General features: G+C 36.6%; 3 protein-coding genes and 1 long non-coding RNA gene across 8 annotated transcripts; 2 read left to right on the forward strand and 2 right to left on the reverse strand.

The window, feature by feature from the left end:
• Positions 1-34: 34 nt before the first annotated feature.
• Pat1 (Protein interacting with APP tail-1) lies at positions 35-6,099 on the reverse strand. Of its 2 annotated transcripts, none has more exons than XR_011722643.1 (10): positions 5,675-6,092; positions 5,183-5,296; positions 4,633-4,874; positions 4,264-4,443; positions 3,709-3,964; positions 3,501-3,625; positions 3,155-3,434; positions 2,900-3,065; positions 2,414-2,819; positions 35-1,974 (listed from the first exon to the last, which is right to left on the reverse strand). XR_011722643.1 is itself a non-coding variant. In XM_071726523.1 (10 exons), exons 1-10 carry the CDS (start codon positions 5,816-5,818, stop codon positions 1,942-1,944), a joined length of 1,743 nt encoding a protein of 580 aa, XP_071582624.1. In that variant the 5' UTR covers positions 5,819-6,099; the 3' UTR covers positions 35-1,941. The 2 variants fall into 2 exon arrangements, 1 of the variants encoding a protein (XP_071582624.1); XM_071726523.1 differs by having other exon boundaries at positions 2,617-2,819; positions 5,675-6,099.
• Positions 6,100-6,373: 274 nt separating this feature from the next.
• On the reverse strand, positions 6,374-7,687 carry LOC139787444 (uncharacterized). Its single transcript, XR_011722645.1, has 2 exons — positions 7,532-7,687; positions 6,374-7,324 (listed from the first exon to the last, which is right to left on the reverse strand). It is a non-coding gene; the product is annotated as an uncharacterized lncRNA (long non-coding RNA).
• A 213-nt stretch (positions 7,688-7,900) lies between these two features.
• Positions 7,901-11,165, forward strand: LOC139787441 (ras-related protein Rab-18-B). 4 transcript variants are annotated; one of them, XM_071726529.1, is made up of 5 exons: positions 7,901-8,161; positions 8,281-8,402; positions 8,481-8,598; positions 8,690-9,007; positions 9,161-11,165. In XM_071726529.1, exons 2-5 carry the CDS (start codon positions 8,332-8,334, stop codon positions 9,320-9,322), a joined length of 669 nt encoding a protein of 222 aa, XP_071582630.1. In that variant the 5' UTR covers positions 7,901-8,161; positions 8,281-8,331; the 3' UTR covers positions 9,323-11,165. The 4 variants fall into 4 exon arrangements, with proteins under 4 accessions (XP_071582630.1, XP_071582631.1, XP_071582633.1 ...); XM_071726530.1 differs by having other exon boundaries at positions 7,901-8,147; XM_071726532.1 differs by having other exon boundaries at positions 7,901-8,140.
• Positions 11,166-11,305: 140 nt separating this feature from the next.
• Positions 11,306-13,093, forward strand: LOC139787443 (uncharacterized). Its single transcript, XM_071726533.1, has 5 exons — positions 11,306-11,610; positions 11,695-12,146; positions 12,237-12,472; positions 12,571-12,757; positions 12,897-13,093. The coding sequence occupies exons 1-5, from the start codon at positions 11,337-11,339 to the stop codon at positions 13,089-13,091; spliced, it is 1,344 nt and encodes a 447-aa protein (XP_071582634.1). The 5' UTR covers positions 11,306-11,336; the 3' UTR covers positions 13,092-13,093.
• The last annotated feature ends 43 nt before the right edge of the window (positions 13,094-13,136 follow it).

The raw sequence follows: 13,136 nt of genomic DNA on the forward strand, positions 1-13,136 counted from the left end.
CCTGCATATCTTTTTTTTAAATAAAAACTAGCAATTGAATTGATACTTTTAATTGTTGATTAAACAAAATAGAATGTACAATTATTTGTTATCTTATAACCGCTAGCTTTAATACAATCGTTAATAATGTAATGACAATGCGAGGGCAATAAGAACTTAAGGTGTGCAGTTGATAGTGTGTAATCTATTTAAACCCCAGCAATCAATTTAAATTTGTACAATACCACTAAATAGATTATTACATTGTCAACTACGTCTGCTACCCTTGTAGTGTCTGAATTATCAAAGAGGCTTTACTATCTATTAAATTATACAAGTTTACAGTGGGTGAATACTATCGTTCGATATCCATCCAAAGTGCCTGAATGAATTTTTAAGGTTGAAATGATACAAATCTGCAAAAAATACTTGTAAATAATTGGTGAGAGTTTTAAAAATTAATTATCTCAAAATGTCTCTAGAACAGTCCAAGGACATGCACGCGTTTATAATTTTTAGTTATCTATATTCATATATTACGATATTCATACAAGAACAAAATGCTTAACAAAAATTTTAGGATATACACTACCGCTCAAAAGTATTTGCCACCCTAGAAAAAATTCTAATTTTTTGAAGTAAACTTGATTTAAAGTGGAGATTATTGTTACATGTATTTATTATCTTACACAAAACTAATGTTATATTGGTATCCCTTACTTTCTAATTTCATGTAATTATTTTGCGTACGGAAAATCTCAAATAATAAATACATTTTCCGAAATCATCACGTTGGTGTATCTAGAAGTAAAAAAAATAAATTACAAAATTAATCAACATGCCAAAATTGTAACTGTAATGTAAACTGTAATAAAAAAACGTACATATTGATGAGGCAAAAATTTAAAATAGTGTTATTTCTTGTCAAATTATTGTTTAAATAACATGTAACTATCTATGCAATAAAGACATGTAGCAAATTATTGGCTTTTTCATTAAAATTTCATTAATAAACTCATACCTGATCAAATTTTTTTAAGGTGGCAAATACTTTTGAGCAGTAGTATATATATATATATATATAGATGTATTTTTAAATGTCAAATTTTTTATGAGGTGAAAAGGTAACTTCATACAGCAAAGCATCTGTTCAACAAATTGTTCACTGAGTTTTAATAGCTTTAATACCTATCTCTTCATCTACATTACTATTATAAACACAGGAGCATGTATTTCAAATATTCTTTGTGTTACTTAAAAATTATGCGATGCGTGAAAACCTACGATCATTGTAATCTTGAGATGAACAATGAATTAAACGTATTATAAATGCGTTTGATAAGCAATCGTAACAAAAAAATATTTTATACGAAACCTGAGCACAACTCTTTAAAAATTAAAACTGTCAACGAATAGCGAATCGTAAAGTATAAAATATATATACAAATCAAATTAAAACATTGGCAAATTTATATTAAAATGACGTACGTAAATACAAAATATTTAAAAAAGATATATTTTTATGCGCAAAAATTCTCAATACATCGAGATAAAACGTAGATAAACATCGAGTCTAATATAATTCAACACAAGCACAGCAACTCAAACTAAAAAAAGAAGCCCTCAATGTTTATATTGCAGTATCGTGACTAATAAAAATGAAAGGTACAAGGGAAAAACGATCCCGATGAAAAACGAAACAAGGGGAAAGCCTATGTTTTGTCGAAATTGATCTGATCATGCTATCTTGTGGAACTTTCGAAGAAACGCCAAATATATCGTGCTGGGGAAAAACGATCATAATCCACGTGTTTGTGCGGAAGAATCCATAAGAATCCAACATACAATGTAAATACTAAATAAACACTATTTCGATACTTAGTATTTACTCCCAGTACTTTTTTCAATAGCTTCCTAAGATATTCTGATGTCTTAAAACTTAAAATTGCGTCTTTCTCGAAATTACCCATGATGGATCCATTTTTCCTCTGTACCCTTCAAATAATTTATAAATTAAATTAACATTTTCAATAAATTTGAATTAATATCATTAAATTAACATTGCATAAATTTGAATTAATATCGCACTGACAATTACTTAATTTATTAATGTTATAAAATATCGACATAAGACAGACAGAATTATTAGGTAACCCTCGAATAACACGATTAATTAGTTCCGTGTTATTGAAAACCGTGCAAGTCAAGATTCCAGATCCATATAAAATTGGGCATGTGATTCCAGATCTACTCCCGCTTCTACGTATGTGCATTTTTTTTTAGGTTCCTGGGGCTCGATTGCGCATCTTGAAACGAGGTGAAAATTTCTACTGCTACGACTAGGAGCCTTAATTGAATGACCGTGTTATTCCAACTTCACTCAAGTACCGTGTTGTTCAAGGGTTGCCACAATTTTGTGTTATTCAAGAGTCACCTGTATTACTCGTACGATCAGATCAATGCTTTACAAATTTCTAATTTCTGCGACTTAATAACTTTTTTTCTTTTCCCTACTTTGGCCCAAAAATGTCTTGTAAACGCAACGGACCAGTAAGTTGCTCGATGATATACAATGACATAAAATTTGAATTAGACACACTTATTGATATATCACATGGAAAAGAACACATTCATTACGTTTGCGATTGGCTGTGGACGTTTTTGTACATCAATCGGTGGTTCCTCAGATTGAGCGTGTTTATCTCTAAGCTCCTTCCAATGACTCAATATGTCCGAGTACTCCAATATCTTTTCATAATCGTCTAACTTATTATACACGTGTAAAAGTCCTCGATAATCGTATTCTAAACCACTATAACCCTTTCCGAATAACTTTAAGCCTGTCGAAACAAAATTTTGCGAAATGTAATAACGTTTTGTGTCATGATAAACGCAATTCAAAACACATATATATACTTACTGATCGAGATACTACGATGGTAAAGCTTTTCGGCGTCTCTGTACCGATTCATATGGAAATTGTATAATGAAGCTAAATGCCCTATACTCAAACCTACTTCATAATCATCGGGTCCTAATAATTCTTCTTTAATACCAATAGCTTTCAGATGCATCGCTTCCGCTTCCTGGAACACATTGAACGTACAACGAAATAATTAAATATGCAACGTGTATATACATACTATATCAGTCTTTATTCTATACATCGAGATACCTGAAACTTCCTCATACTCTGGTATAAGCGGCCCAAGTTTCCGTAATGTTTCGCCGTTTGTACGTTTCTTTCGCCAAACGCAGTTTTCGACATTTCTAAAGCAGACAAATGAAGACACTCGGACTTGAGTAAGAGATTCTGTTCCGACAACGGTGTGGACGCGTTATCTATAGCTATCTCTTCGAGAATAAGCGCCTTTATTCTCCTAGCACTCGCGAGCATCAAATGATTCGCGGGTAAATGTTTCTCCATGATATCTATAGCTATTCCAGCATGATCACTGTAAAATGAGAGTTAATCGTACCGTATAATATATGCTAAGCCAGATGTAATTTCAATTGATTACCTTGCATCGTCAAATCTGCCAGAGCTGTATTCGTGTACGTAGAGAGCGTAAGCTAAGTCTTCGTGTGCTAAGGCAACATGAAGATTAGAACTGCCGAAAATTGTTTTTCTAATATCTAACGCAGTCTAAAATACAAGAACGGTTTTTATAATCGTCTGCACAGATTACGGTGATTCGCGGTGATTTGAAGATGTCTGGTGATAAATACCTTGTATATAGTTACACTATTGCTGATGCTATCGAAGTTTAGTAAGAAAAATCCGTAATCGATGAGAACGTCGCTATACTTTGGATGATCCGTATCGAATACTTCTCTCGCGAGGTATACGGCCTCCTTAATCAGCAAACCGGCTTTTTGGAATTCTCGCTTCACCACGCATGACTTCGCTGCTTGTCTCAGAACGTCGACGATGATTCCCGCGGGAAGCGATGGTTTCAATTGTTTTAACGCTTCTATGCTCCATCTGGATGGTGGGTAGTATTAGTACATATACATATAACGTCAGGAGTAAAAATTATGTAAAACAAATATTATGTCCATTTCTGTCAATGTAAATTAACTTTAATCTCGATTTAACTTACTTTTCATCTTTTTCTAATTCTTAGAACTAGAAATGGACATAAATGAGGATCAACTCGCAGTCGAATTCGATTTCGACCCTCATTCCATATTGGTTTACAAGAGATCGATTAATAAGTCAAAAGTTTCTGGCAATTTTAATTCATTTTCGGGAAAATATAATAATACGTATTAGGTAAGCACCTGTAAGCTTCGTCGTATTCACTGCGTATATAGAATAGTACACTGAACTCTGCAAAAAGGGCAGCATGATTGCTATTATTGTACTGCTCGCTCTTTAACTTTTCTATCATGTTCATGGCAATTTGATGAGTCTTTGCAGCGTTCACAAAGTCGCAGTATGCCGCTTGTGCATGTAACAGCCTAAAATATATCGACAAGATATACAATTCTTTTAATCGATTAAGCCCGCTGGAAACTTGCTCGGTAGAAAAATTTGATAATCTAAAGATCTGTCAACTAGATACACATGCGCACGAGCTTGTCGCCAAACACGATGTTACATTATACTCGCAGACATTAATTAAAACTAATATATGTCGACGCTCATACTTGTGACAACAATCCAATGTTCTGCACCAATCCTTGGGGGTGTCATTGTATTTCACACACAATTCCTTGCAGGTTGTCAGCACCAGTTCACTTTCAAAATACCAGCCGGCGTCGCTGAGAAATCCACCGAGTCTCAAACCTAGATTTATCAATTTGTCTGGCGGAGAGGGACTTAAGCAGCATATCCTGCCGTAATGGTTGACCAGATGTCCCGCTATCCCTATCTTATGGTCCATCGGTGCCTTCGGTCACGAAAATACAAAAAATGCAAAATATTTTCTGACGTCAGAGGAAAAGTATATGATGGGTGACAGCCATCAACATGTCATCAACCAAACTCCGTTTAACATCGGTGTTTAAACTCGTCAAATAATACTTGTACTTAATATGAATATAACTGATTTCTTGTTTAACATATGGAAAAGAAGACCGGGTTAGAAATAGCAAATTGAAATTTCACTTTAGGCAGTTTCAGTCGGATTAATCGCCGATTAAGTTGATCCAAATCTGGTCCAAGTCACTCTTGAAAATTCCTATGTGACATGCTCACCTGAAATATTCTCAGGAGGTGTAATCGCCGATTGGTGACCTTGAGCATCTTGGAGAAAGTCTCCAGATCGCTTAATTCCGCCCCCAGTATACATAGTCTCCTCTCTATGTACAACTGAAAGAGATGAAACCCATGAAGGTCAACGGAAGGCTGTTACCTGTTACCGTTAAGCGTGTGCGGGGCGATATCAATCTAATCAATCGGAGTCGATCGAGATCGGCCGTCTCGGAGGAATCGCGAAAACGGAGCGTCGAGTTCGCTTGTGCCGTGGACGGTCAGATCGTCGGCGCGACTCGCGTCAACTCGTCGTCGGAAACGTCGGGGCGCGACCGAGAACAATGCCGTCTCGTCCCGTTCGAGGGTGGCAAGGCGAGATACAAAAACAAGCGTGACTGTCATCGCGCGCGCGGTTGTCTCGATCGTCTGCCCCTCGCCTCCCGTATCCGTCGCTGCGCCGCCGGAGACGACGACGACAGCTTGACGTCCTTTTACCTGATAGTAGAGATCGAAGCGCACGCTCTTGGGCAGATCGGTGAGATGTGGTTTGTAAGTGGGAAACCTGTCGACCACCGCGGACACGCACAACTGGTACAGGCTCCGCGTGGAAAACAACCGTGGCTCGCGTCCATCGGCCATTTTCGCGAACGGCCTTTTTTTGATTAATCACCAACACAATCTCGAGTGTTGTAACCGCGCCGTCCTCACCTCACCGTCCGTCGCCTGTTGTCGCCCACCGTTGTCGTAGCGCGCGCGCGCGCGCGCGTTCGTGAATGCGTAGCGTAGCGTAGCGTTGCGTCGCGTCGCGTTGCGTGAATGCGTGAGTGCCGTGACTGCCGTGAGTACGTAGTACGTGCGTGCGTGCGTGCGCATGCGGAGGGCACGTACCACGTTGTACGTCGCGCGATCAGAGATGTCGCGCCGCCGTTTTTATCCGACAGGTCGCGAGCGCACCGCGAAACCGCGTGGTGCTCGCGCACCTGAAGTCAGCCGCGTTCTTCCGGCTCGAATCGAGCTTTGATCAAATCTACAGGGTGTCCCGGGCATCGCGTACTCCGGACAATCCTCCCGATGACAGCTCCCCTTGACCAATGACTTTTCCGTCAGCTGATTTTGGTCAAAGGAAGAGATTATGTGCTCGCGAGAAGCGAGCTTGAGCGAGCTACGTGGCGTAAAAAATTAAGCAAGGATCCATACTGTATCACACGCATATTTGTACTATTTATTTTTACAGATTCAAATTTTTATAAGATCTTTTTTAAAATCATATTGTACAACCATTCGTTTGTAACTTGTAACAAGCGCATACGTGTTTGAGATAACAAGTACATTTCCAAAATCTCTACCGTATAAATCTTCCGCATATCTCGTGTTTCTGAAACAATTTGGAGGGGTTAGACTCGTTGCATAGTGGTCCTAATTAATATTGATTATGTGCAAGCAACGAATATTGGTAAAGCCTCCACGAAGCAGGCCGTAAAGTGCATTCTCGTGTATTATAACTGTGTATACACAGTTAATGATCGCTCGATATTTTCCTGGGATTCCAGGATACTCATTGACGTGATGTACTTCGAGGTCATCTCTTCCAACTGAATTTTGTGCAGCGAGATCTGTTCATTTAACAAATCCTTCTCCTTCTGGAATATTTCCTTTTGTTTTCCCAACTCTATTTTTAAAGTTTGAGTCTGCTCTGAAATTAATACCTCTTGTGTTTTAGATCTTTCTTTAATTTTATTCAATAAGGCATGCGACAAATTTGTACATGATTCTTCTGATTCCTGCAAACGTTTCGCTAAATCTTTCTCATTTTTTCGAAAGGCAACTATTTCCTCCTTTAAGGTCTGAAGCTCGTTAGTCAAAGAGTTATTTAAAACTGCAAGTTCTTCTACTTTAGTTTTACATGCAGTTTCATTTATTATAGTTTCTTCGTTTTTTTTTCTTTTTAATTCGGTTGCTAATGTTTGCCAATTGCTCAGTCTGCTTTGATATTAATACCTCTTGTGTTTGAAATCTTTCTTTCATTTCTTCTTGAATTTCGTTTAAAATCCGCGAAAGATTACTCGCGGCAGAATCAGCTGTGCCGCTGACGCTGGCAGCCTCGGCGGTGTCCGACTCGGATGACGTCCTTTCCTGCTCACGTCTCTAAATTATATTAATAATTATTATATATAATACACTATAGGCCGGTTGTTCCAACCTTTTGGTAAACTAACTAATAGTTAAATCATATATATGTCTTTGTTTATCCTTTACATTAGACAAAGATAGACATATGATTTAACTATTAGTTAGATTACCAACAGGTTATTGGAACAACCGGCCCTATATGAATTAAATATTTATACTTACATTGCTGCATTTTTTACTGCACCCGCAGGTTTCGAAGCATTTTCTGTTTTTTTTTTTAAGCATTTGCATCTATTGATGCTTTTTGTTTCTCTACAATCATTTTTGCACATGCAAGGCCTTGTATTAGCTAAATATGGCATTTTGCACTTTTAACGGATGTATCGATGTATTGATTGTCCTGTCGCCAAGAAGAAACGCCAAGAACAATGACTTGTCAATGACAAGTAATGACAACACCGAAAATTTTTCAAACTTGGTCCCTCGATCGTATCGCCTCGCGCGATTCGATTCGATTCGATTCGATACATCTCGATAGCTTTCCTTCATGGCGTTTTCGATTTGTGACGAACCTGTAGTGCAATTCTGTAACTCGTTATGCCGTCGTTATGAGCTATAACGACAATTGCGCAGCTTTTTTACCATATAAAATATCTGCGCAACGATAGTCGATACCTCATAACGAGTTACAGAATCGCACTACTGGCTCGGGTTAGCTCATGGACATAGAACACATTACATATACATATTATGTATGTATTCTATGTCTATGAACTAACCCGAGCCAGGTTCGTCTGGGTTCGTCACAAATCGAAAACGCCATCAGTCTGTGTATACTGTCAGCAACTTTCAGTACTGAAAATCTATAGTATACGTGACGTAAAATATAGATTTGCAGTTAACGTCACGATACGCAACTTGGCCACGTTACGAGGAAGGCGAGAGTGCGAGACGGTGTCTTTTCTTTTCAGCACTACTAGACAAATATCGGTTGATACATCGCGAGGTGCAGCCGAATCACTATGGATCAGGAAGACGTTCTGACGATACTAAAGATCCTCATGATAGGCGAATCCAATGTAGGGAAATCGAGGTAACTCGCAAAGTGCAATTCATTCCCCATTTATCGATGACGCTCAAAACACTAATCTGTTTATTACATTGTTTTCAGCATACTTCTGAGGTTTACCGAGGATGAGTTCTACGAGAACATGCAGAGTACGGTCGGCATGGACTACAAGACCAAGCAGATCAACATCGACGGCAATGTGGTGAAACTCGCGATTTGGGTTTGTAATCGTAATTTTGTTCGCGACGACAAAATAATGTAATCTACGCGACATATTACATTACAGCTTTATCGAAGCGCGCTTTTTACAGGACACCGCTGGCCAGGAGCGATTTCGCACTTTAACGCCGAGTTATTACAGAGACGGCCAGGGTGCTATCTTGATGTACGACGTTACAGATCGGAATACCTTTGTGAAATTGGAAACGTGGCTCAACGAGTTAAATACGTACTGCAATAAAACGGACATCGTCAAGATGGTAGTGGGCAATAAGATAGACCTGCCGAATAGAGAAGTGAGCACCGAGGATGGCCTACAGTTTGCCAGGAGGCATCAGACCTTGTATATCGAGAGCAGCGCAAAAACGGCGGACGGTGTAAAGTGTTGCTTTGAGGAACTCGTACAAAAGGTAGATATATAGAATTTATACTACAATTTTATATGGATACATGTTTCAGGATAGATTATAACTATATTATTTATGATTGTCAAAGATTATGCCACTTATAACTGGTATCTTTGCTTATTTATGACGCTTTGTAAGATATGTTGTGTATAATAGATAATACAAACACCTGGTCTTTGGGATACTCATTCGTTGCGATTGTACGACAATGGTACCGTGGGCGGCGCGAGACATCGAATGGGAAAACGAGGAATGCAGTTGACCAATGATCATCAACAGCAGGAGGCGTACTCAAATTGTTATTGCAGTTTGCTGTAATGGACTGTGAAAAAGTACATGTGCTTGCAACGATAGTGTATATGAATGTGTTAAATTTGAAGATCTTGCGCGAGAAGTAGATTTCGAGAGACATTGAGTGTGTGTAACATGGAAAGGGTCAAACGTAATAGGTCACCATTTCACACGTGCTATATATTCAGATCGTACGAAACTTATCCGAAAAAAGGCATGTACTTGCTTATATCACGTACACATCTAAACGTACAAACTGTCGTTAGAGACTAGGTTGAATCTGGCATCGGAATCTACGGTGTGAAGCAAAATTTTGTGTTTGTGTAAATACATGATTTTACAAATACTAACGAAACACTCAATAAGACATTTGTATGGATCATAGTCGGTAGTATCGATCGCATTTTTGTACAAGTAAATTTAAATATTTGTATAGTCTTTTTCGATTGTGTTTGTCGTTTTATATTTTGCACAATACGTGCGCTTGACGCATATCGTTGTACATTTGAAAAAAGCATGTATTATACTGTAAAAATGTATCTAAGGATGTTGTTTCATTGTTGTTACTTTGTTGATTATGTACTAATTTCTAGAGGTGCTATAATATAATATCTCATCAATGAATATATACTGTGTCGAGAAATCGGAGAGTATATATTTTACTGAGATTTCAATACAACTGTATGGTAGTGATATATAGTATATCCTAGAATTCGTGTATACGTGCGTAATGCGATTCCTCTGCCAGAAGAGGCAACTTTTTTCTCGGGCAAAAATGCATTCGAGCAATTTGAAGCTAACGAATAAGCGCTCTAAGTTACGGATGAATCGAGGCGACGACGTGCGCTGTACGTGCCGTTTTATTATTTCTCTAAAAGTTTTATAGCAACTTTACGTGATATTTAAATATCACTATTTATAATACGATTTATTTAATAAGAAATACTGAAAATTTTCTAATTCTCTCTCTTTCTCTCTCTCCCCTCTCTCATTTTCGTTCTCACTTTCTCCCTTTCTCTTTTTCACTCTTAAAATTGTCATTATAATTTTCATAATTCATTTTTTTACAACAATATAGAAATTATATAAATAAGAAATAACAAAGGGGATCAGATTCAGAATTTAAATTTGAAAACATTTAGGATGAATTAGAAGCAGTAAACCCAATCGATTAACTTCTAATAAAATATTGGATGCTGTACAAATTTATGATGCAAACGTGTGTTTATTTTAAATTCATTTTTTATCTTTTAAAAATTTTTATGTTGAACACTATTATGTTTTGAATATACATGTCTCCAAATGTATTGGAGTATGAAATATTTCTCGTGCATCAACATGGGTATTGATACTGAAGCAATAATTGAAAGCAAAATAAGTAGATTAGATCCAAAATATGTTGTTCCAAGCTTTCTAAAGATACGGATAAAAAGCTCAATTAAATATTTTGAAGTATGTGCTCGCAATGCAGGCCTTTCTTTTGTATGCATATATGTATTTACTCTGTGAATAAGATTTATTTTACCTTCAGTAATATGAGAGTTAAAAAAATGTTCTCTTGTTAAACCAAATAGCGATATTTAAATGTCATGCATCAGTTAATTGTTATGAAATCTTTAGAGTAATAAGTGAAAGTAATAGTGAAACTGTATACGTTTAGCGTGCATTATCATGATTCATAAGCGTAATTTAGAACGCTTATTCATAGTACTGCTCATTTAAAAATTACTACTAAAAAACCATTTTACTAAAGGAAAAAAGTTGCTTTTTTTAACACTAGCTAGAGACTAGCATATTGTGAGCGCAAATTCTGAGATAAATTATGTATTATAATTTATTCATTTGTAAATAAAAAGAAACATTTCCTGGATGTGCGATATTATTTTAATGTAAAAAAATGTCATGTGATGAACGATAACCAATCCATAACAATTGCCTAAATAATTAGCCTGTATTTTGACATCTGTAATAGCTTCGTAGAATTACTTAATACTACCTCTATCTTTATTCGTGTGGCTTACAATTTACATCTATCCTGAAAATGTTAGATGCACAAAATGTAACAGACGAAGAGGCATTACGTGAAACGAAGCTACATATAAAATTTACAAATGAAGGAATGCTCGTTTATGGTGAATGGAGTAACGAGAAATTGCTCAGTTTGTTAAAGGACAAACTTGTGCGATATAATAATGTTAAATCTTTATCCGCGTGCACCGATGTATCATGTGATGCGTTATGTGATAAATCATTACATTTTATTATCCATAGTGGAATGTATAATGAATGTATTTTACTGGAACTAGAAGGAAAAGGTATCAAGACTTTTTCGTATGGAGATTTCTGTACACATCCGTCCTGTTACTTGTCGTTTTATTACATTGAATAGTAAATTTTAGGCATGTCGTTACGAAGTATCATGAAAGCAATGAAGTATGGTCTCCTCGGTCTCACTTCTGAGGAACTGAAATATTTCTACGGTTTCGGGGCAGAAATAGACGTAGATACATGGACGAAGAAACTTGATGGTAGATTGATCTGGAATCTGGCTGCTACTGGATTAACCGAAAATCAATGCTGGACCATTATTATGTGCGGACTGGTGTCTCAAGATGAAAGCATATTGTATCGGCTTTTATCGAGCGGCATCGACGTCCCAGGAATTCTGAACTGGCAGGGGAAAGCCAAGCCGGCTTCACCAACGATAATCCGCTTTCTGAAAAAACTCGGGATGGATGAGGACACTTGTAATTATGTAGGAGAGAACGGTATCGATGATGAAGTTGAAAATATTTTAATTGATCTTGGGTATAACGAATACAGAAAGAAGGAAGCTTTAGGAATAACTGAGGTGTTTTAATTGATTTCAAAGGACATTATATAAAAACGCACATTATATAAAACAATAAATACTCTACTTTGAAATTGAAATAATCGACAGGAAATATTACATGAATGCAGTTTAACTGTATTGGAATCACACTCTACTTTCCTGGAGGGGAAAACGTCCGACACTGTATCCGACAATTCATTGAAGACATCTTGTTCTTGCAGTTCAAGTAAAACGGCTTTTTCAGATATTTCTATCGTAACAAACCTTGCCACGTGCATTTGTTATTTGAATTCGTTGCCGAAAGAACAAGCTGGCGAAACTTTGACGAGAAACGATTATTTGAGGTATTTTATGGCGGTTTATAAATGTGCTGTGTTGAATTTGCATGAAATAAGTACGATAACATGTAATAAATTGTGTAACGCATGTATATAATACATAGACAAAATGTGATGGTACCACTATCGTGGGCGATAAGTAGAGCTTTGAGATATCAGCCGACAGATCCGAATCATTATATAGCACACCAATTGCTACGTTGGAAATATGGAAATGTTTCACAAAAGGTAATGCATAGTGCTCGACAATTTATCGCTTCTGTTGCGACAACACTAGATCAAACACTTATGGTAAAAAAAATACATCTGGCATTCTTTAGAAAGGAAGTATATTAGTAAAATGTGAAATTTGACTAATATATATATAAAGCATTATATTGATTTATTTTTAGTTCATATAGTTTATAAAATATATAATTTTACCAACTAGCAAAAACGCGAAGTAAAAAACGCCGTTAATAAATGTTTAAATAAAGCTGTCGTAAGAGATGTTGCTGGCAACTTATATTCAGAACGGCAAAAATTGTATCGTATCAAAGAGTGTTATTGGAAATGTATAAAAGTGCCAATATCGGCACTTAATACAAGCAAATTGAATCCGCAAAAAGAAGCGACATTGCACTGAATGGTGGAAAATATAAAATTTATTGAAAATTGTTAAAAATTGAAA

Source organism: Temnothorax nylanderi, unplaced genomic scaffold (genome assembly GCF_030848795.1).
Source record: "Temnothorax nylanderi isolate EJ_2023f unplaced genomic scaffold, tnyl_v1.0 TNYL_tig0009_pilon, whole genome shotgun sequence".
Lineage (NCBI taxonomy): Eukaryota > Metazoa > Arthropoda > Insecta > Hymenoptera > Formicidae > Temnothorax > Temnothorax nylanderi.

Coding starts and splice junctions, on each gene's coding strand:
- Pat1 (XM_071726523.1), bottom strand. CDS start 5,818: ATGGCCGATGGACGCGAGCCACGGTTGTTTTCCACGCGGAGCCTGTAC. Junction 3,965..4,263: donor GAATACGACGAAGCTTACAG/GTGCTTACCTAA, acceptor CCCACCATCCAG/ATGGAGCATAGAAGCGTTAA. Junction 3,435..3,500: donor GGCAGATTTGACGATGCAAG/GTAATCAATTGA, acceptor CTCATTTTACAG/TGATCATGCTGGAATAGCTA.
- LOC139787441 (XM_071726529.1), top strand. CDS start 8,332: ATGGATCAGGAAGACGTTCTGACGATACTAAAGATCCTCATGATAGGC. Junction 8,599..8,689: donor TGGTGAAACTCGCGATTTGG/GTTTGTAATCGT, acceptor CGCTTTTTACAG/GACACCGCTGGCCAGGAGCG. Junction 9,008..9,160: donor TTGAGGAACTCGTACAAAAG/GTAGATATATAG, acceptor TGTGTATAATAG/ATAATACAAACACCTGGTCT.
- LOC139787443 (XM_071726533.1), top strand. CDS start 11,337: ATGTTAGATGCACAAAATGTAACAGACGAAGAGGCATTACGTGAAACG. Junction 11,611..11,694: donor ACTGGAACTAGAAGGAAAAG/GTATCAAGACTT, acceptor AGTAAATTTTAG/GCATGTCGTTACGAAGTATC. Junction 12,473..12,570: donor ACGAGAAACGATTATTTGAG/GTATTTTATGGC, acceptor TATAATACATAG/ACAAAATGTGATGGTACCAC.